The sequence below is a fragment of the Sturnus vulgaris genome, unplaced genomic scaffold, assembly GCF_052056855.1.
Source record: "Sturnus vulgaris isolate bStuVul1 unplaced genomic scaffold, bStuVul1.hap1 Scaffold_141, whole genome shotgun sequence".
NCBI classification, from domain to species: Eukaryota; Metazoa; Chordata; class Aves; order Passeriformes; family Sturnidae; genus Sturnus; species Sturnus vulgaris.
In genome coordinates, this window is record NW_028276063.1 from 1,253,257 (window position 1) to 1,280,477 (window position 27,221).

At 53.1% G+C, this 27,221-nt stretch overlaps 1 protein-coding gene and 1 long non-coding RNA gene across 2 annotated transcripts in view; both read right to left on the reverse strand.

Moving 5' to 3' along the window:
- LOC148219408 (uncharacterized) overlaps positions 1-27,221 on the reverse strand; it is a gene marked incomplete at its 5' end in the record, with an annotated part of 42,155 nt that overhangs the window by 12,166 nt on the left and 2,768 nt on the right. Inside the window, 5 exons of the mRNA XM_088157674.1 lie at positions 16,012-16,079; positions 16,151-17,253; positions 18,267-18,270; positions 22,703-23,634; positions 24,636-24,639. Coding sequence (XP_088013800.1) covers positions 16,012-16,079; positions 16,151-17,253; positions 18,267-18,270; positions 22,703-23,634; positions 24,636-24,639 — 2,111 coding nt within the window. The remainder of the gene's footprint in view (positions 1-16,011; positions 16,080-16,150; positions 17,254-18,266; positions 18,271-22,702; positions 23,635-24,635; positions 24,640-27,221) is intronic.
- On the reverse strand, positions 24,680-26,584 carry LOC148219409 (uncharacterized). Its single transcript, XR_015799803.1, has 2 exons — positions 26,492-26,584; positions 24,680-24,935 (listed from the first exon to the last, which is right to left on the reverse strand). It is a non-coding gene; the product is annotated as an uncharacterized LOC148219409 (long non-coding RNA).

Here is a 27,221-nt window from a genome sequence, read left to right on the forward strand (position 1 = left end):
TTCTCCTTTTCTGCTGAAGAGTTTTAGAAGAGCTGCAGGTCTGGTTTTGCAGGCAGAGGATTTGCCTTAGCCATGGTGAAATACCGAATTCCCAACAATAAGTGGCAATGTCACTTTTAGCCCATTGTTAGTTTGTACAACTCTGACCTCTGTTTCTGCTTCGTGCAGCTGGATGTGTAGCTGAGGATAAATAAGGTGACAACTGAGATCGAACTTCCTGTCCCTCACGCTACTGTCTGTCCTCAGGGCACCAAAGCTGCATCAGCACCTCCTCTGGCTCCCTCTGCTTCCAAAGAGGAAGAAGACAGCAGTGAGATTCCCGCTGTTCTGGGGGACGATGGTGAACACCCCGTGGTTTGGGAATACAACAGCAAGGCTCCCGCAGTGTGGGACAAGGACAGTGGACATCTCCCGGCATGGGAGGAGGATGGTGGATATCCCCTGGCATGGGACGAGGATAGAAAAGCTCCCATGGCGTGGGATGAGGGCGACGGACATCTCCCGGTGTGGGATGAGGACAGAGGACATCCTGTGGCTCGGGAAGAGGAGGGTGAACATATCCCAGCACGGGATGTGGATGGTGAACGTCTCGCGGCTTGGAAAGATGATGGAGAACCTGCCTCTGCTTGGGAAGAGGATGGAGAACCTGCAGCATTTTGGGAAGAGGACGAGGAACCTCCTTCTGCTTGGGAAGAGCACACTGAACCTCCCTCCGCTGTGGGATCCTGGGCTGAACATTCTGACAGCAGCACAGCCCTGCAGCCAGAGGGGACAGGGGAGCGGTGCCTGATGCAGCTGAGTACGTCTGTTCTGTTCCTGTGTGCCAGAGCAGGGTGCTGTGTGTGTGTCTCAGCATGAGCTGCACCCAGTGCTGCTCTGCAGCTGAATGTCACCGAGTCATTCATTGTCCTTCCCCAGCTGACACCAAGGGGCTCATGGCCCCAGGGAGTGGGGCTGCATTCTGGCTCTGCTGCAAGGCGGGGTCTCCATCTGGGAGGGAGCATCTTCCACGTGGTTTCTTTCAGGGAACATCGTGAGCGTGGGGGAGCCTGCTGAGAAATACCTGGGACTGGAGCAGATTGGCCAAGGGTAAGTGCATGGCAGTTCCTTCTGCACAAGCAGGGCCCAGGTATTTTGCTGGAGTCAGGAGAGCTCCAAACACCCTCCGACACTGGGGTATGATCCTGCTGTCTCTCAGTTTTGATCAGAATTGATAACTGTGGTCAGAAGGCACAGTCAAAGGCCTCTGAGGCTGGCAGTGTCCTGCCTGCAGCAAGGAGCAGGACCTGGAAGGTCTTCTGTGCCTGGAATTTGATTGCCCTAAAGAGCAACTCACCATCTGGTGACTCTCAGAAAACAGTTCTCAAGAAGAACTAAGAAGTGCTTTTTTCAGCACAGGTAATAAACTCCATGCATTCAGTAACAGACACAGAGCTGCTGCACTCGAGGGGAAAATGCATCACCTGCCTGATGGCAGGGCCCTTGTGGATCCTGCAAGTCTTAGGCAGGAAATGCAAAAGGATGAAATACATTCTTTTCCACTTCTTTAGACACCAACTCCCACCTCAGGTTTTGAACTAAAAGAATTCAGTGTGGACATTCGCTCCAGCCCTTTTCCTTCGTGTTGGGCTCAGTTTTCTCTTGCACACCTTGCATGGCAGACGGCTGGTGGCTGCTGCACTGCTGTTTGAAGGGTCGATGCACGCAGGTGTTTTGTGAATGCTGCAGGCAGCAGAGATCTCCTGTCTGGGCTGCCTTTCACTGCCAGAGCCTAAAGCTCTGCTTCTTTCTTCTCTGCTGTTTTGTCTCCAGGGCTTTTGGAACTGTTTATAAAGGACTCGACAGGGCCACTGGAGGAGAGGTCAGTGCCACCACGTCCAGCACGTCTGGCAGCTCTCGAGGGCTTTCCCCTCTGCTGGGAGCTGTGGCTGCAGCTTTGGGGGCCCAGCAGAGCTTTCCTGCACAGGCTGCTCCTCTGAAGGCAGAGCAGTGTCAGCCTTCAGAACACAGCTGGGACAGACTTGGTGCTTCTGAAGTGCCCAGAGGAATGCAAGGAGGGCAGTGGTGTCTGTCAGAGCTGGACACCATGGCTTGGTCTTCATATCTAAAACCATGAATGCATCAGCAGGTGGAGACTGAGGCCCAATTTATCTTCATCCCAGCCTTGGACAGGAACACTATTTAGCAGTTTTTCCATCCTGCTTTTCATCTTCAAAGGCCTAATTAGGCCTAATTAGGGAGAGATCCTGCTTGGGCTCAGTTTGGGGTTTTAGTCCTACTGCAGCTGTTCACAGAGAGAGAGGGAGAGAAATGAGAAGATGGATGTCCAGAGCAAAGCTCTCTCCTAAACGCTGCAGTTGAAACACAACTGGGTCTGGTGTCAGTGACACCCTGTGACAATGGATGTCTGTGTTGGCTTTGTTGTGCAATCCCAAACAGAGCAGTGGCATTTGAAATCATGACCAAGTCCCATAGAATTGCTAAAGGGTTCTGGGCTGTTTTGCTCTGTTTCACAGCATCAGAATTACCTCCTGCTTGCAAAATGTGTTTAAATAATAACGATGATGATGATGATCATCATCACCGGAGTGGTGATAAACTAAGGCCATTTGAGAAGATGCAGATTCTGTAGGTGCAGAAAATGTTGTTAGAGCTTTGAGGCTGACAGCTGAGGGACCATTTCTGCAGAGCTTACAAGGCCAAATGTCTCTGGCCACGTGTCCTGTAAGCAGCCCCCAGCCAGCAGAGAAATGGGCTGTGGGAATGGCACTTGCTGAGCTCTGGTGTCCCATGCCAAGGCAGTTTGGCACAGCCTGGCTCTGTCGCTCCAAAAAGATTCACTCCATGCTTGCTGTGGTCTCCTGCCACAGACCCCTCCAGCTAAAGGTCTGCAATGTTACTTCAGGTGGCCATAAAGAAAATGAGTCTCAGAGAGCAGAACAGGGAACGAGCTGTGAATGAGATCCTGCTCCTGAAAGGCAAGAACCACCCCAACATTGTCATCTTTTTGGACAGGTGAGTGCTTCAGGTCTTATCCTGTGCAAGGGCCCTGTGTTAATCTTTCATTCGTAGTCAGTAGCCTCTTCTGAAAAAGCCTGACCTGGCCATATCTTCAACAACAGCCTGGCAGTTCACTCCCTCCATGCTTTTGTTTGGTTTTTTTCTTCAAGCTGAACCCCTTTGCTGTGCCTTATGACAAGTGCTGAAAAACCATGGCAGAAATTATTTCCCTTGGCTTCTTCTTCCCAACTCTTTTCCATTGCTGCAGATGCCAGGAAGTCCAGGTTTCCAGAAATGCCTCATTTGCCCATTTTTCAATGGCCTTGCCTGTTTCTGAAGGGACTTTGTGTAAGGTTTTCCAAAGAGTTGATAACTTTTGTCCCAAGTGCTGTACGGCCTCCTTGCCTGGATAACTCTGGAAGTTGCATTGCCTTGTTCTGGAGGGAATGGTGGAACTGATGAGTTCAGATGCTGAACCAGCTGGGGGCAAGTGTTGTGGTTCCACACTGATCTGGGCTGTTGCTAAACTGTGTTTTTCACTTGCTTGCCATCTAAGGCATCTCCTTTCTCACAGGTGTCTCCTTCTCCTTCAGACTGTGCAGATTCCAAGGTCTGTGCAGGAATGTCTCTCCATCTGATCGTGTTCTCATTGACAAGTGACCTGGAAACAAAACTCCACTCGAGGCTTTTCCATGGGGGAATTGAGCAGTGCACATTCATCTCCATGCTGTTGTTTTCCTCTTCCAGCTTCCTTGTTGACAAAGATCTCTGGCTGGTGATGGAATACATGGATGGAGGAACTTTGCAGGACGTTGTCAGACAGACACGCATGGCTGAAGGAGAGATGGCAGCTGTCAGTCGGGAGGTGAGGGATCCTGCTTGTGCTTCCCATGGCTTGGACACGATGGTCCTTCCAAACAGGCTGGGAGAGCAGGAGGGGCTCCATGCTCAGGGCTTTGTTTCTGTGTTCTTTTTATGAATTGGAGAAGGAAGAGCCTCTGGAGTCAGTGGCCTGCCAGTATCACTACACTTCTACTCTGTTCTTGTCCTCTTTCCTGCTGCTGTGGTACTCTCTCTGTCTTTCTTTGATTTGATTTGATTTGATTTGATTTGATTTGATTTGATTTGATTTGCTGTTCTCAGCTTTGCCTTGAACCATTTGCCTGGACTGTCTCCTGGCCTGTCACAGCAAAGTTGCTGCTGGGAGAATTCCAAACTGTCCTTTCTTGTGTGATGTGTTGTGACAATTGATTTTTATTCTTGTGTTTCTTGTTGTCTCTCAGTGTCTGCAGGGCCTGGATTTCCTCCATTCCAACCGGGTGATCCAAAGAGATCTGAAGAGCTCCAACATCCTTCTGGGAATGGCTGGCTCTGTCAAGCTGGGTGGGTGTTCGTGGCCAGGCACGGTGCTCCCGGGGTGTGAGTGTGAGCTGTTTCCAGGGATGGTCAGAGCCCCACAAGTGCTGCTGCTGGCACTGCCCGGCCCCTGCTGCCAGCTGAGAGCGGCTGCCCCGTGCAGAGAGCTCAGGAGAGGAGCAGAGTGTCAGGAGTGGCTTTGCTCTGGGCATGGCCCTTCCAGAGGGACGGGAGTTGGAATCTAAACTGCAAGGGAATCAGTAAAAGCCACTGCATGAACGCTGAGGGTTTATTTAAGGGTCCAGTTCCATCATTCCTTGGCCACAGCCCTGAGGACTTTTCCAGCTGACTTCACTACTGCATTCTCACCTTGGGAGTGGGGAATCTTTGTGCTTGGTTTCCTCATTGCAGCTGTCTTTGACAGTGTTTGTTTCTGTCCTCAGCTGATTTTGGCCTCTGTGCTCAGCTCAGCCCTGAGCAGGACCAGTGCAGCTCCATGGTGGGCACTGCTCACTGGATGGCCCCAGAAGTTGTGACCAGGTCTCCTTATGGCCCCAAGGTGGACATTTGGTCCTTCGGCATTGTGGCCATCGAGATGGTGGAAGGAGAACCTCCTTACTTCAAGGAAACAGGGGCTATGGTAAGAGGCAAATTCTCCAGTGTTTGCAGAGGCCTGTGAGCACAGGCTGACCCTGCACTGGGAGGAGCTGCTGGAGGTTTCTGCATATTGGGAAGGGAATTCCCAGAAGACTCGAGCCTGAACGCAGATGAATATTCTGCAGTCTCCAGCAACAATTTGCTTTGGGTTTCAAATTGTTGCAGCTCGTCTGTCAGTGAGGATGACCTGAAAATGTGAAGCCAGTGTATCAGCTCTAATGTTATCTTGGAAAAAAACCACAAACCAACCCCAAAACCCATCCCCAAACCCAACAAGTTTTCTGAAGGAGTTTCTAAAAGAGGTTTTTAAGAGAGGTTTAAGTTGAACTCCCCCCTGATTTTTCTCACTGGGAAGCTTGTCTAAAACATGAAGATGATTGCTTAACATCCCTGTAGTCCAACCTATTTCCTTCCTAGTCCAAGCTACTTTTCTGTCATCAAGCCTGAGCTTTCAGCAACCCCAACCTCCTGTTCCTTGCCTGGCAATTTCTGGGATGGGGCATCAGGAATTCATTTACTTCAGTGTCAGTGGCACTGCAGACATGCGTTTGATGCAATTTAAAATAACACACGCAGACCACACTGACTCTTGAAAATGGCCTGTAAAGCTGGTGTCCGTATTTGGAGAAGCAAAATGTGCTGTTTCTGATGGAGGTTCCTACTAACAAAGTCAGACAACTAAATGGCCTCTCAAGCAAGATTATTTGGGTGTTGCAATGGCTGTGGCTGCATCAGGGTTTGGGGTTATTGGTTGGCACAGAAAAATGAGCCGTGAGCAGCATCTCTGCCAGGGAGGAAACTGCCCCCGGAGCTGGGGCTGAGTTACCGGGGTCGATGTGAGCAGCTGTGGGTGTGAAGGAAGCTGGCACAGCGCTGCCTTTGCTTTTCCTGCAGGCTCGGGCTCTGATCCGGCAGAACGGGACCCCGCAGCTGCAGGAGCCGCGGCGCCTGTCGGCTCTGCTGCGGGACTTCCTCGAGTGCAGCCTGGACTCGGACGACGAGCGGCGCTTCTCTGCCCAGGAGCTGCTGCAGGTGAGCGCGAAGCGGCTGCAGGGGAAACAGCAGCGCCAGGGAGGGGTTTTCTTGGGGGGCCCCCCTCCGATAATCTCCAGCCTCGCTGCTTTTCACACGCAAAGCAAGCAGAATCCTCGCCTGGTTGGGGTTGGCTGGGTCCGTTCGAGGTCATCTGGACCTGGTGACCCACAACGAGCAGGGACATCTTCAAGTGGCTCAGAGCCCTGCTTGACCTGAGCTTGGATGCTTCCAGGGAGGAGGCACCTCCCACATCTCCGGGCACCCTCTGTCAGTGTTTCCCCTGGTAAAAAAATTCCTCCTTAGACCTAATCTGAGCTTGCTTCCGTCTCTGGAGTTTCAAACCATTCCCCTTCGTCCAGGAACTTGACTCTAGAAAGTAATGGTCCATTTCTTTCTTTTTTATCCTTTGGTCAGCACCCATTTTTATCATCAGCCAAGCCTCTCTCCAGCCTGACCCCTCTGATCGCTGCAGCAAAGCAACCACGGGTGCAGCAGAGGAGATGAAGCACTTGAGAACAGCTTTTTGTTACAGTAGTTAGGACTAGTTAGTTATGGTAGTTAGCACTGCTAGTTAGTTAGGGTCGTTAGGACTGTTTGTTATGGAAGTTTTATGAATAAAAACTCTCTTAAAACCTCAACACCCTTGTGTCCCTGCCTTCTCCCCCTGTGACTCAGCTGCCCCGAGCAATGCGAGGGGAGAGCGAGCCCAGCCTCGCCCAGAGCTGAGCCCTGGCAGAGCCCAGAGCAGCCTCGGCATCTGCAGAGTCAGCCTGGAAGGAGGCGCTTGGAGCCTCCTCGGCTGCAGCCGCCTCTTGGTTACAAACTGTGCGTGGTGGAAAATGCCACTGGTTCTGCAAGAGGGCAGAAGGGGCCCGGGGAAGGCCCAAGTGCTCCATGCAAGGGAAAAACCCACCCAGTGCTGGAGAAAAAACACGCCTTTATCCCCTCCAAAAATTTAATCCTAAATCAAGTGGAACAGGGGAAAGGGAGGAACCCCGGACCTTCGGGCCCTGCGAACCAAAGCGTCCCGCGGGTGTTGGTTTCTGCCAGGCTCGCTGCCCCCAGCCCAGCTCAGCTCAGCTCAGCTCAGCCCAGCCCAGCCCAGCCCAGCCCGGCCCGGCCCAGCTCGGCCCAGCCCAGCCCGGCCCAGCCCAGCCCGGCCCAGCCCAGCCCGGCCCGGCCCGGCCCAGCCCAGCCCAGCCCAGCCCAGCCCGCGGGCAGGGACACGCGTTTGGAGGAACCTGCGAGGGTGAGCAGGTGAGGGGGCTCCGGCAGTGACGGGTGAAAGGAACAGGGTGAATGTGACTTAAACAAACCCTGGGAATCTGCTTGGAAACAGGGCCAGGGACTTGTAGGTAAGAAGGAACGAAAGAGATTGTCACTTCTAGAAAACGGTGCTAATTGACATGGACTGTTGTTCAGCCAAGGCTGTGTTAAATTCTTGAACTAGGGAAAAACAAAGACTTAAGAGAATTATGAATATTGTTTTGTTTTACTAAAAAAAAAAAAAAAAAAAAAAAAAAAAAAGCAAAAAAGCGTGTGTGTGTGCATATTGGAGGGGGAGATGGAGTGGACAGATCGAGAAGTCTGAACCTTCCAAGGTACAGTCCCGGGGACAGGGCAGCCACCTCTGTAACTGCAGACAGGAACCGGGAACAGTGACACGATCTGACTGTGACCCCCATCCCCTGTGTGGGGACAGGGGAGGGAATGGAGAATAACAGGAAATCCGGGAAGGAGGGAAGGGTGAGGGGAAGATGTTTTCGTAGGAATTATTTTCTCATTCTCTTGCTCTGACTTGTTTGATAATGTTATGAATGACGTTCTATTTTTCCAGTTTATCAAGCAACGAGATTAAATTAATAGTAACAATTATAAATGGATACAATTAAAGTATTGGAGATGAATACAATCAAAATGCATATATTTGAGAATATAATTTAGTATAATTGAGGTTCATATAAAGCATAAGCAAAACCAACCGGGGATATGGGGAGTGGCTCGCCATTCCTCACGTACCAAAGCATCAAGGCCAAAAATCCTATTTATATACTATATGCTACAGAAGTTTCTAGAGAACTCCTCCTAGTTTCTATTCCTAAAATCTACATCACTATGTTGTATGGCACATGCTCTCCTAATGGGTTAGGGGATCTCTCATCCTTTTGAGGGTCTTATTTCCAATGAAGGCTCGTCGTCTTCATCAGTGTCCGCTGTGTGACCTGCAGGTAGTGCATGCCCACTATGTGACTGAGCAGATGTTTTCCATAACAAGATGTGTTGGTTTGAAAGTAAAACCAGTGCGAGACTCCAAGTCAGTAATACAATTTAATAGGAGAAAAGAGAAAAAAATAAAATACATGCAATAATATAAAAGAAAACAACCACCAACACAGTCAGAAATACAACCTGACACCCTGTGAGTCAGGGTGTTGGTAGCAGTCCCATTAAATGGTGGCTGCAGTCCTCCTGGATGACAGATGTGGTTCAGTTGAAGCAGTGCTCCTGTAGAAGGTGCAGTTTTCCTCCGAAGATTCAGCGATTATGTGGAAATGATCTGACTTTCCTCTGGGATCCAGTAGAAAGGTCTGCCCTCGGGTCCCAAACCCCAGTTTTTTATCTAGGTAGGAAAGGCTTGGCTCCTGCCTCTGGATGGAGCATCTCCCAATGGGATGATGTAATCTTATCAGTCACACAATAGGACTTAATGGCCCATTAACAGAATATATCTTCTGGAGGAAGGATGGGTTGTGAAAAGATAACGATGATCATCCCCCTGATCTTATCAGATGTCACATCAGCAGAGGATATCTCCCACAGAGATAAGGATCACCACCCCTCCCACATTTTAACAGATGGTGATAGAATACACATTTTTGTACTGTACCCCAGGACATCCTCACACAACATCTTCTGACCTTATCTGTCTCTTGCACGACTGCATGTCCCTTACCTCCTCACAGCACAGCCAGCAGACTCCATCCCAAACTGCAGCAGACTCTGGGTCAGCCAGCTTACCCACTCTTTTAGAACACCCCAACTCCTTGGGCAGGCACAGATGTTTCCACTCCTCAGTCATCAGTACAGCTGTAATTCATTGGGAGAGATTGCCTTCTGTACTAGCCTTTCAATCTGTCTTCCCACACTGGGGCTCTGTGCTTTCCTTCCTATGGAAAAGAACTGTCATTCTCCTCCAGGTGCCCATGGCCACAATTGGGATTCCTGCTCCAAATTTCCTTAGATACAAGGATTGTTCCCAGGTGAAATCTGCCAGGACAGACAGATCTGGCTGTCTTGGCCACCCAGGGGCCACCTCTCATCTGCCTTTGAAACACTGGGACCGTGTGGTTTTCTTTCCTATGGGAAAAAAAGCACCTTTCATGTCCAGGCGCTCATAGCCAAAATTGGGAGTCCACATCCAGAATTCCCTATATCCAAGGACAGCTCCCAGACAAAAGCTGCCATCGTTGTCAGGTCTGGCTGGCCTTGGCTTCCTAAAGGCTGCCTTTCATTTGCCTTTGAAACACTGGGGCTCTGTGCTTTCCTTCCTAATGAGGACAACTCTTCTTCCAATCCTGGCATCCACAACCAAAATTGAGATTCCACCTTTAAAAATCCCTATGTCCAAAGATAGATCCCAGATGAAAGGTACCAGGAGAGACAAGTCAGGCTGGCTAGGCCTAAGGGTGGCAACCTCTCATCTTCTTGCAAAACACGTGGGCTTCTCACTTTCCTTTGCTATGGTGAAACCATCCACCTCGACCACGCAGCCGTGGCTGAAATTGGATTCCACCTCCAAAACTCTGTACATCCAAGGATTTCTCCCAAGTGAAATCTGCCAGGACAGACAGGTCTGGCTGCCCTTTGTCTCTTGGGGACTGCCTCATACCTGCTTTTGGAACACTGGGGCTCAGTGCTTTTTTTCCAATGGCAAAAACCATCCCTCTTATCAATGCAGAAATAGCCAAAATTAGGATTCCATCTCTGAAATTCCCTATATCCAAGGATTGCTTTCAGACTAAAGCTGCCAGAACTGAGAGGTCTGCCTGGACTGGGTCTGTGATGGTCGCCATTCATCTGCCCCTTAAACACTGGTGGTCCATGATTTCCTTCCTATGGAAAAGAGCCATCCTTTTCCTCCAGATGTCCATGTCAATACTGAAATTGGTATTCTACCTCTAAAATTCTGCATATCCAGGTATTACTCACAGACAAATCTGCAAATACCATCAAGTCTGGCTGTCCTTGGCCTCTGGTGACTGCCCCACATCTGCCCCTGCAACACTGGGGCTTGGTTGTTTCCTTCCTGTGGAGACCATTGTGACACCTTGGGGACTCCGTGGATCCAAGGGGCCATGGTGACACTGTGGGGCCTCGTGGCACCAAGGACATCACTGTGGCCCTGCTGGGCTGCATGGTCCAAAGGGGCCAGTGTGAAGCAGCAGGGCTTTGTGGAACCAAGAGGCCATTGTTGCATTCCAGGGCCTCGTGCAGCCCAAGGGCCCTTGTGATCCTGCAGGGCACCGTGGATCCATGGAGATCATTGTGGCATTGCAAGGCCCCATGGAAGCAGGGAGACCATTGTGACACTGTGGGGAACCAAAGGGCCATTGTGACCCTGCAGGGCCTCATGGAAGCCAGGGGCCATTGTGACACCTCAGGAGCAAGGAGAACATTGTGACATTACAGGGCCTCATGGAACCAAGGGGACATGGAATGGGTCTGGATGGTTTGGCCTCCTGGGGGCCACAAGGCACGTCTGGCTGACCCTGGCATGTCGAAGGCTGCCTCTCATCAACCTCTGGAGCACTGGGGCTCTGTGCTTTCCTTCCTAGGGAAATAAACCATCCCTCTTTCCTGCTGCCCAAGGCTGAAATTGCTACTCCCCCTAAAATGTTCTCTATCTGCAAGGGTTCTTCAAGCCAAAATCTGCCAGGACAGACAGCTCTGGCTGGCCTTGGCCTCCTGCAGGCAGTCTCTCATCTAACACCAAACATGGGGCTCTGCATTTTCCTTCCTGTGGAAAAGAACTGCCCTTCTCACTGAGGTGTCAATGGCCAAAATTGGGATTCTACAGCTAAAATTCCATCTATCCGAGGACTGCACCCAGAAAAATGTAGCCAGGACAGACAGGTCCTGCCTTGTTGTCTGGTGATTTTCTTACACTATAAGCAGAATATTCTCATTTGCCAAGACCTTGGAGAGGGCCCAGAGGTCTCCCCAGGTGGGGTTTGGAAGCTGCAAGCATAGGAGCACTGTGTAGGGGCAAAGGAGCTCAGTGCTCAGTGGAGTGGAGACTGAGGAGAGCAAAGCAGAGCCCTGGGAGGGGCTGAAGGTTAGTTTCAGAGATGGTGGATCCTTTTGATATAGCAGAAAACAGCCTGAGAATTAATTAATTAATGCCAAGGGAAATTGATGTGGACCAGACTGGACACAAGGAGAAAGGAATTTCTCTCCCAGGGAAGGGCTGTGGTGAAACACATCCCCCAGAAGGAGTCTGGGCCAGCCCAAGGCTTTGTGTGTCCAGGCAGAGGCAGGCAGGAGGCAGAGCTGTCAGCAAAGGAAGGGGCCAGCGAGGTGGGGCAGCCGGGGGATGACGACAGCCTGCAGGGACAGAGGCGCAGAGCATGGACACCGTAGGACAGCCTGGGCTGCAGAGGGCACAGGGATGGGCAGCAGCTGAAAGGCCCTGACACAGCCAACTCCTGCAGCACTTGGGCCATGCACGCTGGCCCTGGGCCTGAGGCCAGCAGGGGACAAGTGAGCCTTGCTGTGCTGGGGCCTCATTGCCTCCTTGTCCCTGCTCAGCAGCCTGGCAGGGGCCGCCCCATGGTGCTGCCCTTGGCATTGCACATGCCCAGAGCCCAGTGGGCCGGGAAGAGCCCCGAGCAATGAGGGAGGGACAGGATGTGTCTTGCCAGGGGCTGGGGCTCAGCCCTTGGCCCTTTGCATTCCTGAAACACATCCAGGTTTGCTCAGCATCACAGATACCTTTCCCTTGTTTGTCCCCCCTGTCATCACTGCCTCCAGTGTTCTGCTCGAACTGTGTGATAAATGTGATTCGTGCTAAATAAATTGTAACTATATTTACAAAATTTTATTTAGATCAAAAGAAGACATTTTTTACAGAATGAGTGGGGAGATGGGTGAGACAGGTCAAAGGACATCTTCCAGATGTTGGGAGTTGTAGAAGGATGCTGGAAGGGAATCGTAGAACGACAAAGGTCTGATAAGTACCATCAAGAAATAGAGTTTCAACCTTGAAATGGGCCAAGATGAGACGATTCCAGGCATGGGATTTAATTAGAGTCTTATGGAAAACATCTGCTCAGTCACACAGTGAGCATGCACTACCTGCAGGTCACGGCTCGGTCATTGATGAAGACAACGAGCCTTCATCAGAAATAAAACCCTCAAAAGGATGAGAGACCCCCTAACCCATCAGTAGAGCATGCTCCGTACACACAGTGACGTAGACTTTAGGAATAGAAACTAGGAGGAGTTTTCCAGACACTTGTGTAGCATATAGTATATAAGGGGGATTGTTAGCCTGGATGCTTTGGTACGTGAGGAGGGGCGAGTCCCTCCCCGTATCCCCGGCTGGGGGGGCCCTCCCTGGTCGGTTTTGCTCATGCTTTATATGAACCTCAATTATACTAAATTACTTACTGCCAAATTTTACTTATCCTAAAATATATGGATTCAATACTTCGATTGTATTGATCTCCAATACTTTGATTGTATACATTTATCATTGTTACTATTAAAAATTTGCTGCTGCATTTAATCTTGCTGCTTGATAAATTGGAAAAATAAAATAACATTCATAACAATAGGGACCCCAAAATAATTTTAGGGCAACGTCTAAAATTACACTTGAGGACCCCAAAATTTCAAAACTTCCCAATAGGGACCTAAATAGTCCCATGTTTGGACCCAAAATGAAAACAAAATCCCGGTGGAGACCCCACAATTCTCACAATTCTCAATATGCACCGAAAAACTCCAAACAACTACAAAACTACAACTCCAACACTACAAAATTCCCTTTAATTACACCAACGTTTCCTTATGGGAGCCCAAAGTTCCCAAGAGACCACCACATTTTCTTTAAGGGCTCCAAAATTCCCAAAAATCCTCAATAGGAGCCACAGAATTCCCTACAGGAACCCCAGTAATTCCCTGGACAGAGCACAAAATTCCCAAGAACTCCCTTTAAGAATCCTAAAATTCCCCTAGAGAGCCTGAAACCCACCTGGACCCTTTAGATCCACTCTAGACCTCCCAGACCCCTTTTAGGAACCTCCCAGAGTCCCCCAAATCCCCTAGAGACAAACACAAATCCCATATACAGATCCCCAGTTCCCTACAGCTCCCCTGTAGACCTCCCAGACCCCATTTAGGGAGCCCCAGAGCAGCCCAAATCCCCTATAAAGTCCCCCAGAATCCCCCCAGGGCTGTAAAACCTCCACCAGTGGTCTATAGATGTCGTACAGACCTATCAATCACCCATAAGGGACCCCCAGAGACCCCAAATCCTCTATTACCAAGCCCAAATCCTCTATAGAAATCCTCAGACCCCCCCTCAGTCCCCAATAGATCCCCTATGGAACCCCCCAGCCCCACCGTAGCTCTCGGACATGCTGAAGCCGGGCAGGCAGACAGGGAGCAAAGATGGCGGCGCCCGGAAGGCACCTCCGAGTGTTCTGAGCATGCGCGAGAGGAACGCGCCCTGAGATGGGCGGGGCTTGGAGGGGAAAGGGGCGTGGTGAACACAGGGGCTCGGTCGGAAAGAAAGGGGCGGGGCTAAAGATAGACGGGGCTGTGACTAGAAAGGGGCGGGGCCAAGGAAAGGGCGGGAACTGTGAGGGAAAAGGGGCGGGGCCAAGGAAAGGGCAGGGACTCTGAGGGAAAGGGGCGGGGCCAAGGAAAGGGCGGGAACTGTGATGGGAAGGATCCAGGCCAAAGGGCCACGCAGTCCCAAAAGGCTCTGGTTTGGCTTAAAATCTCCAAGAAAAGATCAGAAATCCAGCCTAAATCTACCAGGTTTGGGCTAAAATCAGCCAAACGGGCCTCAACTCCACACAAATGCGATCTAAAACCATACACATGAGCCTTGCAGAGTCCAAAAGTGGCCTAAAATCCAGCCTAAACCTGCCCAGTTTGGTATAAAATCACCCAAATAGGCCTAAAATCTTTGGGACCAAGACTGTCACAAGAAATGGCATCAGCACCAAGAATGAGACCAAAATCAGAATGGACACCGAGACCAAGAGTGAGAACAGATCCAACACCGGAACTGAGACCAGCACCACTCCAGAACTGGAACTAGGACTAGGACCAAGACCGAGACTGAGAGTGTGACCAGCACCAGAACTGGCACTGAGACCAAAACTGAGGCCCACACTGACACAGGAACCGGCACTGGGAGGGCTCCAGAACGGCTCTGGTACCAGCACTGGCACTGTGAGAACTCTGGGACTGAGACAGAGTGGGACCAGAACAAGCACAGAGACTGACATTGGCACCAACACCGAGACTGGCACCTCTCTGGGACCGGGCCTGAGGCTGAGATTGGCACTGGGAGCACAACAGGATCAACACCAGCACCAGCACCAACACTGGGACCGAGACCACTCCACGAATTAGACCGAGACCAAGACTGAAAAAAGAACCGGCACTGGCACTGAGACTGGCACCGCTGTAGGACTGAGAATGAGACCCAGACCAGCACCAGGACAGAGACCGACACCGGCAGCGCTCCGGGATCTCCGCGTTCACTCCGGGGAGTTTTGGCTGCGCCCCCGCACGGGACTGGGCAGGACCGGGAGGGACCCCTGGGTGGGGCGGGACAGCCTCGGTTCCCATCGTTCTGGTGCAGCCATCCCAGTCCATATGGTCCCAGCCCACGTGATCCCAGTTTGTACAATCCCAGTCCATGTGATCCCAGTCTGTACAATCCCAGTCCATGTGATCCCAGTTTGTACAATCCCAGTCCATGTGATCCCAGTTTGTACAATCCCAGGCTGGATGGCCCTGATCCAACTGGTCCCAGTCTGTGCAGTCCCAGTCTGGAGGATCCCAGTCCATGTCATCCCAGCCCCCATGATCCCAGTCTGGATGCTCCTGCATGGCTCACACTGCCAGGGTCTGGAATTCCAGTTCCCAGCCAGGAAAAGATGTTCCTGCCCTTGAAGGCAAAGCTCTTCAGAAGGGGCCAAAAGCCAAGTGCAGCAAGACCTTACAGGGACATTTCACTGCCAGCCTTCCTAACTTCACCCATGGCTGTTGGAGCTCCTGCACGGGGAATTAAATCAGGGGAGGGTCTTTGGTGGGAGCTGCCCTGGATCAAGGGAGACCCTGAGACAGAAACAGAGCAGGCAGGGAGAGACAGGAGAGAAAGGAGGACACAAACACAATCAGATGAGAAGGTGCCACTGAAAACAGAACTGCAACTGACTGGAAGTGAATGGGACAGAAGTCAGGAATTGTGAAGCTTTTATTTACTATCAAATCCATCCCTTGGCAGCCAGCCCCACACAATCTCAATCCCAGCACTCCCAATTTGGATCTCACTTCTCCCAATCTTCTTCCAACTCCTTCTCACCCTGGTGGCTGTGGAATCCAGTAAGGTTCACGTGGGATTGAGTTGTCTTGAGGATCCACTTTGCAGTTGGATTGAGCCATTTTGGATTAAAACTGAGGTGCTTTCAGAGGGATTTGAGAGGTTTTTAGGTGACCTAAATCCTCTTGGCTTTTGGTGTGAAAAGAAATGGAGAAGAGAGAAAAACTAAGGCCAAAACAAAAGGATAACCAGCCAGGTGTCTTCCCCAGATGGATCCCAGGGAATGTGGGTCACCAGGGCTCTGCTCAACATGAGTTCTGCAGTGGGGGATGGAGTTGGAGCAGCACACAAGATTTTCTTGCACTAGGGGGATTTACAGGGATTGCATTAATGCTGCCTCTGTTGGTGTGTGTTCAAAGCTGAGCTCTGAGAGAAGTTCGTCCCACACTCAGGATACTCAAAGGGGCTCTCCCTGGTGTGGATCTTTCAGTGGCAGATCAGGTTGGAACGCTGCCTGAATCCCCAAAACTTTATGGCCTTTTCCCAGTATGGATTTTCTGGTGGCAGATTAATTTGTCACACACAATGAAGATCTTCCCACTCTCCTCACACTCGTGGAGCCTCTCCCCAGTGTGGATGCGCTGGTGTCTGGTGAGGTGGGAGTTTCGCCTGAAGCCCTTCCCGCAATCAGAGCACTGGAAAGGCCTCTCCTCCCTGTGTGTCTGGAAGTGCCTGAGGAGATGGGAGCTGGAGTAAAACCTCTTCCCACACTTGGAACACTCGTAGGGCCTCTCCCCAGTGTGCATCTTTTGGTGGCAGATTAGATGGGAACGCTGCCTGAAGGCCTTCCCACACTCCTCACACTTGTAGGGCCTCTCCCCAGTGTGGGTCCTCTGGTGGCGGATCAGGGTGGAGCTGTCCCTGAAGCTCTTCCCACACTCCTCACACTCGTGGCGCTTTTCCCCGGTGTGCAAGCGCTGGTGCGTGACAAGAGTGGCGTTGTGCCTGAATCCCTTCCCGCAGTTGGGACAGCGGAAGGGCCTCTCATCTGTGTGAATCCGCTGGTGCTGGAGAAGATTGGAGCTGGTGGGAAACCTCTTCCCACATTCAGAACACTCATAGGGCCTCTCCCCAGTGTGGACACTTTGGTGGCTGATCAGGTGGGAACGCTGCCTGAAGGCCTTCCCACACTCCTCACACTGGTATGGTCTTTTCCCAGTGTGGATGTTCTGGTGGCAGATCAATGTGTTGCGCTCAGTGAAGCTCTTCCCACACTCTCCACACTCGTAGGGCCTCTCCCCAGTGTGGATCCTCTGGTGGCGGATCAGGCTGTTCCTCCACCTGAAGCTCATCCCACACGCTGAGCACTTGTGGGGCTTCTCCCCATTACAAAGCTGCTCATGGACCACCAGCTCCGAGCTCTGGCTCCATCTCTGGCCACCCCCCTGGCCCAGGCTGGGGCTTTCCTCCTCAGATCCCCGCCATCTGCATTTGCAGCCCCTCCTCGTGCGGGATCTCCGCGGCTTTTCCTCCCCGTTGCATTCCTGTGCCGTGGAGCCGCTCCAAACGGCCTCTTCCACGAGGTTCTGCCGCGGGGATTTGTCCTCCCTGCTCTCCGTGCTCAGCTCCTTGTCTGGGGCAGGAAGGACAAGCAGAGGATGGGATTTGCCTCCGTGCCAGAGGGAAGGGGAAGGAGATCCTCCCCGCACGTCCCCGGCAGGACGGCGTCGGCAGCGGGGTTGTCCTGCAGCCGGGGGCCGTGCTGGGCTGGGAGATGGAGCAGGACAGAGGGGGAAAGGGGCACTGACTTCCTCCTCACCTGCCTGCGGCTCCCGGGCCATCTTCCTCTTCCTCGCAGCCTCCTCCTTCTCCATCGGGCCAAGGGTTTGGGAATGGGAAATCCTGGTTTGGGGAAAAACAAGGGATGTGTACGTTGTGTTGCAGGTTCCTGCTGCCCAACTCCATCTCTAGAAGTCCCCGAGCATCTCGGGTCCATAAAAACTTCCCAAACACCAACATTCAGCCCTGAAAATGCCTCCCAGGGGTTCCTGGGAATGGTCCCTCCCCTTTGGTGTTTGGGGCTTCCCCCCTGTCTCAGCTGCCGGGGGTCACGCTTGTATTGGGGGTCCCCCATCTACTCGGTCCCCGCCCTCCCCAGGCTGCTGGGAGTCCCAGCAATCCAAAAAGTTCCCCCCTCTTCTGTCTCCCCATTTAGGGATGGTGGGTGTTTTTGCAGTCCCTTCTCCCTTTATTCTCTGCTTTGGGGTGCAGGGGGTCCAGGGAGTCCCCCCTGCCCCTCTCCAGGCTGTTGAGGGTTCCAAAATCCCGGCGCTCCCCCCTCTCTGGGCTCCCCACTTTGGGGGCCTGGGGGACACAGGGCTCTGCTCCTCCAGGGTGCCTCTGCCGGCAGCCGCCACCGGGACCCCCCAATGTCCCCCGTGGAGCATTTTCTGATCAGATTTGGAGCTCTGCATTCTCCAAACATCCCCCCTGCCAAAAAAAATACACAAAGCACCCTGAGAGACGCTGGGAGTATTCTAGAGAAAACTGGGTGCAACTGGGATCAAACTGGGGGCAGGTGAACCATGCTGAGGTAACTGGGAGTGGCTGGGAAGGACTATGAGATTGTTCAGGGCAACTGGGATGTGGTTACTACGCTGCAAAGAGAGAGAAAAGACAGCAACACACACGGACCTCTTTTGGGGAAAAAAGGCCAACTTTATTGTACGGACATCCCGTATTTAAAGTGTGTTACGTGCAGTTAGGACAGGACAGTAGTTCATTGGACAATTGGGAAAAATATCCCTGGGACAGCATGTCCGGATGTCCCATGGGAAAGACACCAGGTGTTAATCTTTATTATGAATTCCCTTCTGTTTTTCACCAAGTTATCGCTCTGGGAGACTGCGTCCCTAACTGAAGCTGTAGTCAGCTTGTCAGCCTGGGAATGGACCTGAGAGACAGGAGAAATCCAGGCCTGAAAAGAATTGGCAAGCTGCAATTTCCTAGCTCTCTAAATGTGAGTGTCCACACTGGGATATTCTGGGAATGTCTGAGACCATAGGGCTGGTGACTGGGACCTAACTGGGAGCGACTGGGAATCTCCTGAAGGAAAAATGGGACCATGCTGGGGCAACTGGGGGAAGTGTGAGTGACTGGGGCCCTGCTGGAAGAGACTGGCATCATACTGGACTCATACTGGGATCTTACTGGCAGTTGCAGGGGCTATGCTAGGGGCAACTGGGAGAACTGGGAACGCATTGGACACAAGTGGTGTTGGAAATCGTATCCTTGCAAAAATCTTTGCATAACCTTAGTCGAGGGGATTAATTTGCCCTACAAAAAGACTTCTTTGTTTCTTTCCAGGGCATTGCTTCACCAGGTGGGTCTGATGAACACAACACATCAACAGACTGGGAGCAGCTTAAAGATCAAGGGCCATCAGCGGCCATTAACAGAACATCAGCGGCCACCCAGGAACATCTACCCCAGACTCTGCCTCTGGCAGAATTGCAGACATCTCCTCTGAAAAGACTGATAAGAAAATCAGGGAATCAAGACGGAATTAACAGCAGAAGCGAAGAAACCCAGATCCAAAAGGAGGCCAAATATTAGGAACTGAATATTTGCACCTTGAGACCAAAGAACACTAACTCAATTCATTTCCATGAGCATTGACTGTATAAAAGATCTGAAAATTTTCCTGAAAAGGGAGTGTCATGGAATGATTGTCTCTGCACAGCTGGGTTATGTCTGGATGAGATTTCTGTGGTACACCCGGGCCACAACATCGTGGCCAGAAAATACAGAAATGCCTTGACTCTCTCAATTTAAAATTGTTGTTAAAAGTATTTTTGTTTCTCTTTTAGTTTCCGTTATCATGGGAGGAAGTGGGCGAAACTGGGACCGTGCTGGGGTAAATTACATCATGATACGGAATCACTGGGACTGCCTGGGCTGCTACTGGGAGCAACAGGATCATACTGGGAGCGACTGGGCTCATACTGGGAGCAGCCACTCCCGGCTCCCGCACCCCCGAACCCCTTTCCCGGCCATGCCGCCCCTCCAGCCCCAGCACCCCCCGCCGGGGTCCCGGCAATCCCAGGGGTCCCCCCCTCTCGGGCTCCCCGCTTTGCCCTTCTGGGGCTCTCCTGTCTCTGGGCTCCCGCTCAGGGAAGCCGCGGCTCTCCCGGGGCTCCCCCAAACCGGTGTCCCCCCGCCGATCCCGCCGCTCCCGCGCGCTCCCCACCTGGCCCCGGCACAGCTCGCAGGGCCCGGCCCGGGAAGCCCAACCCCCACCGCGGGGGGACCCGCATCCCCCCGGGCCCCGCCGGGGCTCTGCCGCCACCCACCGGGACCCCCAAAAACACCTCCCGGGGACCCCCCGATGTCCCCCCGAGGGCCATCTGCGCCTCTGTAGCCCTGCAACATCCAAACATTCCCCCCCAAAAAACCCCAAACCCAGGGATACCCCGGGATATTTGGGGCGAGCTCCCCCTCCCCGGGCACCTGCGGGATGGGTGGCGATGGTCCCGGGGGGCTGCGAGTTCAGGGAGCTCCGGGGTCGCGCGCTTGATTCGCTCCTTCTCTGCTCCTGTTTCCTGCTGCCGCTCCGCCTCTTCCTCCCTCCCTCCTCCTCCTCCCCCGTTCCAAGCCCCGAACTGGGAGGGAATGGGGCAAGGAAAGGGCGGGAACTGTGAGGGGAAAGGGGCGGGGTCAAGGAAAGGGCGGGAACTGTGAGGGGAAAGGGGCGGGGTCAAGGGGCCGCGCGGTTCTCAAAGGTTCTGGTTTGGCCTAAAATCAGCCAGAAAGCACCTAAAATGCAGCATAAACCCACCAGGTATGGCATAAATCAGCTAAACGGGCCTCAAATCCGCACAAAGGGTTCTAAAATTATCGAAATGAGCCTTGCATTGTCTGACAGGGCCTAGAATCCAAACCTAATCTTCCCAGGTTGGTATAAAATCACCTAAATGGACCAGAAATCTTTGGGACCAAGACCAAGACCTGGCACTAGAACTGGGACCAGCTCCAAGAATGAGACAAAAATCAGAATGGAGACCGAGATCAAGACTAAGAACAGAACTGACACCATAACTGAGACCAGCACCCCTCCAGAACTGGAACTAGGACTGGCACCAAGACTGAGAACCGAAACAGAAACCAAAAGCTGAACTGGCACTGGGACCAAGACTGAGACCACCACCAACACTGGGACTGACACCAGGAGCGCTCCAGGACTGCTCTGGGACCAGCACCAGCCGGGACTGAGACTGAGAGCAGCACCAGAACCAGCACCGAGACTGGCACCGCTGTGGGACGGGACCTGAGTCTGGGATTGGCACTGGGAGCACTCCAGGACCAACACCAGCACCGCTACCAGCACTGGACCGGAACTGCTCCGAGACTGAGACCAAGACCAGTGCTAGAACTGACACCAGCCCCTAGAATGAGACCTAAAGCAGAATGGAGAGCAAGACCAAGACTGGGAATGGAACCGACACCAGAACTGAGACCAGTGGTGCTGCAGAACTGGAAATAATACTGGGACTAAGACTGAGACCAGTCCTAGAACTGGCACTGGGACCAAAACTGAGACCAACACCGCCACTGGAATCAGCACCAGGAGCGCTCCAGGACTGCTCTGCGACTGCCACTGGCACTGGGAGAACTCCAGGATTGAGACTGAGAGCAGCACCAGAACCAGTACCAAGACTGGCACCGGTACCAGAATGGAGACTGGGATTGGCACTGGGAGCACTCCGGGACCAACAATGGCACCAGTACCAACACTGCGACCAGAACCACTTCGAGACTGAGACCAAGACCAAACCTGTGACCAAGACTGAGACTGAAACCAGAACCAGCACTGGCACCAGGACTGGAACCGCTGTAGGACCAAGACTGAGACCCAGACCAGCACCGGGACAGAGACCGACACCGGCAGCGCTCTGGGATCTCCGCGTTCACTCCGGGGAGTTTTGGCTGCGCCCCCGCACAGGACAGGGCAGGACTGGGAGGGACCCCTGGGTGGGGCGGGACAGCCTCGGTTCCCATCGTTCTGGTGCAGCCATCCTGGTCCATATGGTCCCAGTCCATGAGATCCCAGTTTGTACAATCCCAGTCCATGTGATCCCAGTCTGTACAATCCCACTGTGTTTGGCCCGGTCCAACTGGTCCCAGTCTGTGCAGTCCCAGTCTGGAGGATCCCAGTCCATGTCATCCCAGCCCCATGATCCCAGTCTGGATGCTCCTGCATGGCTCACACTGCCAGGGTCTGGAATTCCAGTTCCCAGCCAGGAAAAGATGTTCCTGCCCTTGAAGGCAAAGCTCTTCAGAAGGGGCCAAAAGCCAAGTGCAGCAAGATCTTACAGGGACATTTCACTGCCAGCCTTCCTAACTTCACCCATGGCTGTTGGAGCTCCTGCACTGGGAATTAAATCAGGGGAGGGTCTTTGGTGGGAGCTGCCCTGGGTCAGGGGAGACCCTGAGACAGAAACAGAGCAGGCAGGGAGAGACAGGAGAGAAAGGAGGACACAAACACAATCAGATGAGAAGGTGCCACTGAAAACAGAACTGCAACTGACTGGAAGTGAATGGGACAGAAGTCAGGAATTGTGAAACTTTTATTTACTATCAAATCCATCCCTTGGCAGCCAGCCCCACACAATCCCAATCCCAGCGCTCCAAATTTGGATCCCACTTCTCCCAATCTCCTTCCAACTCCTTCTCACCCTGGTGGCTGTGGAATCCAGTAAGGTTCACGTGGGATTGAGTTGTCTTGAGGATCCACTTTGCAGTTGGATTGAGCCATTTTGGATTAAAACTGAGGTGCTTTCAGAGGGATTTGAGAGGTTTTTAGGTGACCTAAATCCTCTTGGCTTTTGGTGTGAAAAGAAATGGAGAAGAGAGAAAAACTAAGGCCAAAACAAAAGGATAACCAGCCAGGTGTCTTCCCCAGATGGATGCCAGAGAATGTGGGTCACCAGGGCTCTGCTCAGCATGAGTTCTGCAGTGGGGGATGGAGTTGGAGCAGCACACAAGTTGTTCTTCCACTAGGGGGATTTACAGGGATTGCATTAATGCTGCCTCTGTTGGTGTCTGTTCAAAGCTGAGCTCTGAGAGAAGTTTGTCCCACACTCAGGATACTCGTAGGGCCTCCCCCCAGTGTGGACACTTTGGTGGCAGATCAGGCTGGAACGCTGCCTGAAGGCCTTCCCACAATCCCCACATTTGTATGGCCTTTTCCCAGTGTGGATGTTCTGGTGGCGGATCAATGTGCTGCGTTCACTGAAGCTCTTCCCACACTGCTCACATTTGTGAGGCTTTTCCCCAGTGTGGATGCGCCGGTGTCTGGTGAGGTGGGAGTTTCGCCTGAAGCCCTTCCCGCAATCAGAGCACTGGAAAGGCCTCTCCTCCCTGTGTGTCTGGAAGTGCCTGAGGAGATGGGAGCTGGTGGTAAGCCTCTTCCCACACCTGGAACACTCGTAGGGCCTCTCCCCAGTGTGGACACTTTGGTGGCGGATCAGGTGGGAACACTGCCTGAAGGCCTTCCCACACTCCTCACACTGGTATGGTCTTTTCCCAGTGTGGATGTTCTGGTGGCAGATCAATGTGTTGCGCTCAGTGAAACTCTTCCCACACTCCCCACACTCGTAGGGCCTCTCCCCAGTGTGTATCTTCTGGTGGCGGATCATGCTGTTCCTCCACCTCAAGCTCATCCCACACGCTGAGCACTTGTGGGGCTTCTCCCCATTACAAAGCTGCTCATGGACCACCAGCTCCAAGCTCTGGCTCCATCTCTGGTCGTCCCCCCGGCTCAGGCTGGGGCTTTCCTCCTCAGATCCCCGCCATCTGCGTTTGCAGCCCCTCCTCGTGCGGGATCTCCACGGCTTTTCCTCCCCGTTGCATTCCTGTGCCGTGGAGCCGCTCCAAACGGCCTCTTCCACGAGGTTCTGCCGCGGGGATTTGTCCTCCCTGCTCTCCGTGCTCAGCTCCTTGTCTGGGGCAGGAAGGACAAGCAGAGGATGGGATTTGCCTCCGTGCCAGAGGGAAGGGGAAGGAGATCCTCCCCGCACGTCCCCGGCAGGACGGCGTCGGCAGCGGGGTTGTCCTGCAGCCGGGGGCCGTGCTGGGCTGGGAGATGGAGCAGGACAGAGGGGGAAAGGGGCACTGACTTCCTCGTCACCTGCCTGCAGCTCCCGGGCCATCTTCCTCTTCCTCGCAGCCTCCTCCTTCTCCATCGGGCCAAGGGTTTGGGAATGGGAAATCCTGGTTTGGGGAAAAACAAGGGATGTGTACGTTGTGTTGCAGGTTCCTGCTGCCCAACTCCATCTCTAGAAGTCCCCGAGCATCTCGGGTCCATAAAAACTTCCCAAACACCAACATTCAGCCCTGAAAATGCCTCCCAGGGGTTCCTGGGAATGGTCCCTCCCCTTTGGTGTTTGGGGCTTCCCCCCTGTCTCAGCTGCCGGGGGTCACGCTTGTATTGGGGGTCCCCCATCTACTCGGTCCCCGCCCTCCCCAGGCCGCTGGGAGTCCCAGCAATCCAAAAAGTTCCCCCCTCTTCTGTCTCCCCATTTAGGGATGGTGGGTGTTTTTGCAGTCCCTTCTCCCCTTATTCTCTGCTTTGGGGTGCAGGGGGTCCAGGGAGTCCCCCCTGCCCCTCTCCAGGCTGTTGAGGGTTCCAAAATCCCGGCGCTCCCCCCTCTCTGGGCTCCCCACTTTGGGGGCCTGGGGGACACAGGGCTCTGCTCCTCCAGGGTGCCTCTGCCGGCAGCCGCCACCGGGACCCCCCAATGTCCCCCGTGGAGCATTTTCTGATCAGATTTGGAGCTCTGCATTCTCCAAACATCCCCCCTGCCAAAAAAAATACACAAAGCACCCTGAGAGACGCTGGGAGTATTCTAGAGAAAACTGGGTGCAACTGGGATCAAACTGGGGGCAGGTGAACCATGCTGAGGTAACTGGGAGTGGCTGGGAAGGACTATGAGATTGTTCAGGGCAACTGGGATGTGGTTACTACGCTGCAAAGAGAGAGAAAAGACAGCAACACACACGGACCTCTTTTGGGGAAAAAAGGCCAACTTTATTGTACGGACATCCTGTATTTAAAGTGTGTTACGTGCAGTTAGGACAGGACAGTAGTTCATTGCAGAATTGGGAAAAATATCCCTGGGACAGCATGTCCGGATGTCCCATGGGAAAGACACCAGGTGTTAATCTTTATTATGAATTCCCTTCTGTTTTTCACCAAGTTATCGCTCTGGGAGACTGCGTCCCTAACTGAAGCTGTAGTCAGCTTGTCAGCCTGGGAATGGACCTGAGAGACAGGAGAAATCCAGGCCTGAAAAGAATTGCCAAGCTGCAATTTCCTAGCTCTCTAAATGTGTGTGTCCACACTGGGATATTCTGGGAATGTCTGAGACCATAGGGCTGGTGACTGGGACCTAACTGGGAGCGACTGGGAATCTCCTGAAGGAAAAATGGGACCATGCTGGGGCAACTGGGGGAAGTGTGAGTGACTGGGGCCCTGCTGGAAGAGACTGGCATCATACTGGACTCATACTGGGATCTTACTGGCAGTTGCAGGGGCTATGCTAGGGGCAACTGGGAGAACTGGGAACGCATTGGACACAAGTGGTGTTGGAAATCGTATCCTTGCAAAAATCTTTGCATAACCTTAGTCGAGGGGATTAATTTGCCCTACAAAAAGACTTCTTTGTTTCTTTCCAGGGCATTGCTTCACCAGGTGGGTCTGATGAACACAACACATCAACAGACTGGGAGCAGCTTAAAGATCAAGGGCCATCAGCGGCCATTAACAGAACATCAGCGGCCACCCAGGAACATCTACCCCAGACTCTGCCTCTGGCAGAATTGCAGACATCTCCTCTGAAAAGACTGATAAGAAAATCAGGGAATCAAGACGGAATTAACAGCAGAAGCGAAGAAACCCAGATCCAAAAGGAGGCCAAATATTAGGAACTGAATATTTGCACCTTGAGACCAAAGAACACTAACTCAATTCATTTCCATGAGCATTGACTGTATAAAAGATCTGAAAATTTTCCTGAAAAGGGAGTGTCATGGAATGATTGTCTCTGCACAGCTGGGTTATGTCTGGATGAGATTTCTGTGGTACACCCGGGCCACAACATCGTGGCCAGAAAATACAGAAATGCCTTGACTCTCTCAATTTAAAATTGTTGTTAAAAGTATTTTTGTTTCTCTTTTAGTTTCCGTTATCATGGGAGGAAGTGGGCGAAACTGGGACCGTGCTGGGGTAAATTACATCATGATACGGAATCACTGGGACTGCCTGGGCTGCTACTGGGAGCAACAGGATCATACTGGGAGCGACTGGGCTCATACTGGGAGCAGCCACTCCCGGCTCCCGCACCCCCGAACCCCTTTCCCGGCCATGCCGCCCCTCCAGCCCCAGCACCCCCCGCCGGGGTCCCGGCAATCCCAGGGGTCCCCCCCTCTCGGGCTCCCCGCTTTGCCCTTCTGGGGCTCTCCTGTCTCTGGGCTCCCGCTCAGGGAAGCCGCGGCTCTCCCGGGGCTCCCCCAAACCGGTGTCCCCCCGCCGATCCCGCCGCTCCCGCGCGCTCCCCACCTGGCCCCGGCACAGCTCGCAGGGCCCGGCCCGGGAAGCCCAACCCCCACCGCGGGGGGACCCGCATCCCCCCGGGCCCCGCCGGGGCTCTGCCGCCACCCACCGGGACCCCCAAAAACACCTCCCGGGGACCCCCCGATGTCCCCCCGAGGGCCATCTGCGCCTCTGTAGCCCTGCAACATCCAAACATTCCCCCCCAAAAAACCCCAAACCCAGGGATACCCCGGGATATTTGGGGCGAGCTCCCCCTCCCCGGGCACCTGCGGGATGGGTGGCGATGGTCCCGGGGGGCTGCGAGTTCAGGGAGCTCCGGGGTCGCGCGCTTGATTCGCTCCTTCTCTGCTCCTGTTTCCTGCTGCCGCTCCGCCTCTTCCTCCCTCCCTCCTCCTCCTCCCCCGTTCCAAGCCCCGAACTGGGAGGGAATGGGGCAAGGAAAGGGCGGGAACTGTGAGGGGAAAGGGGCGGGGTCAAGGAAAGGGCGGGAACTGTGAGGGGAAAGGGGCGGGGTCAAGGGGCCGCGCGGTTCTCAAAGGTTCTGGTTTGGCCTAAAATCAGCCAGAAAGCACCTAAAATGCAGCATAAACCCACCAGGTATGGCATAAATCAGCTAAACGGGCCTCAAATCCGCACAAAGGGTTCTAAAATTATCGAAATGAGCCTTGCATTGTCTGACAGGGCCTAGAATCCAAACCTAATCTTCCCAGGTTGGTATAAAATCACCTAAATGGACCAGAAATCTTTGGGACCAAGACCAAGACCTGGCACTAGAACTGGGACCAGCTCCAAGAATGAGACAAAAATCAGAATGGAGACCGAGATCAAGACTAAGAACAGAACTGACACCATAACTGAGACCAGCACCCCTCCAGAACTGGAACTAGGACTGGCACCAAGACTGAGAACCGAAACAGAAACCAAAAGCTGAACTGGCACTGGGACCAAGACTGAGACCACCACCAACACTGGGACTGACACCAGGAGCGCTCCAGG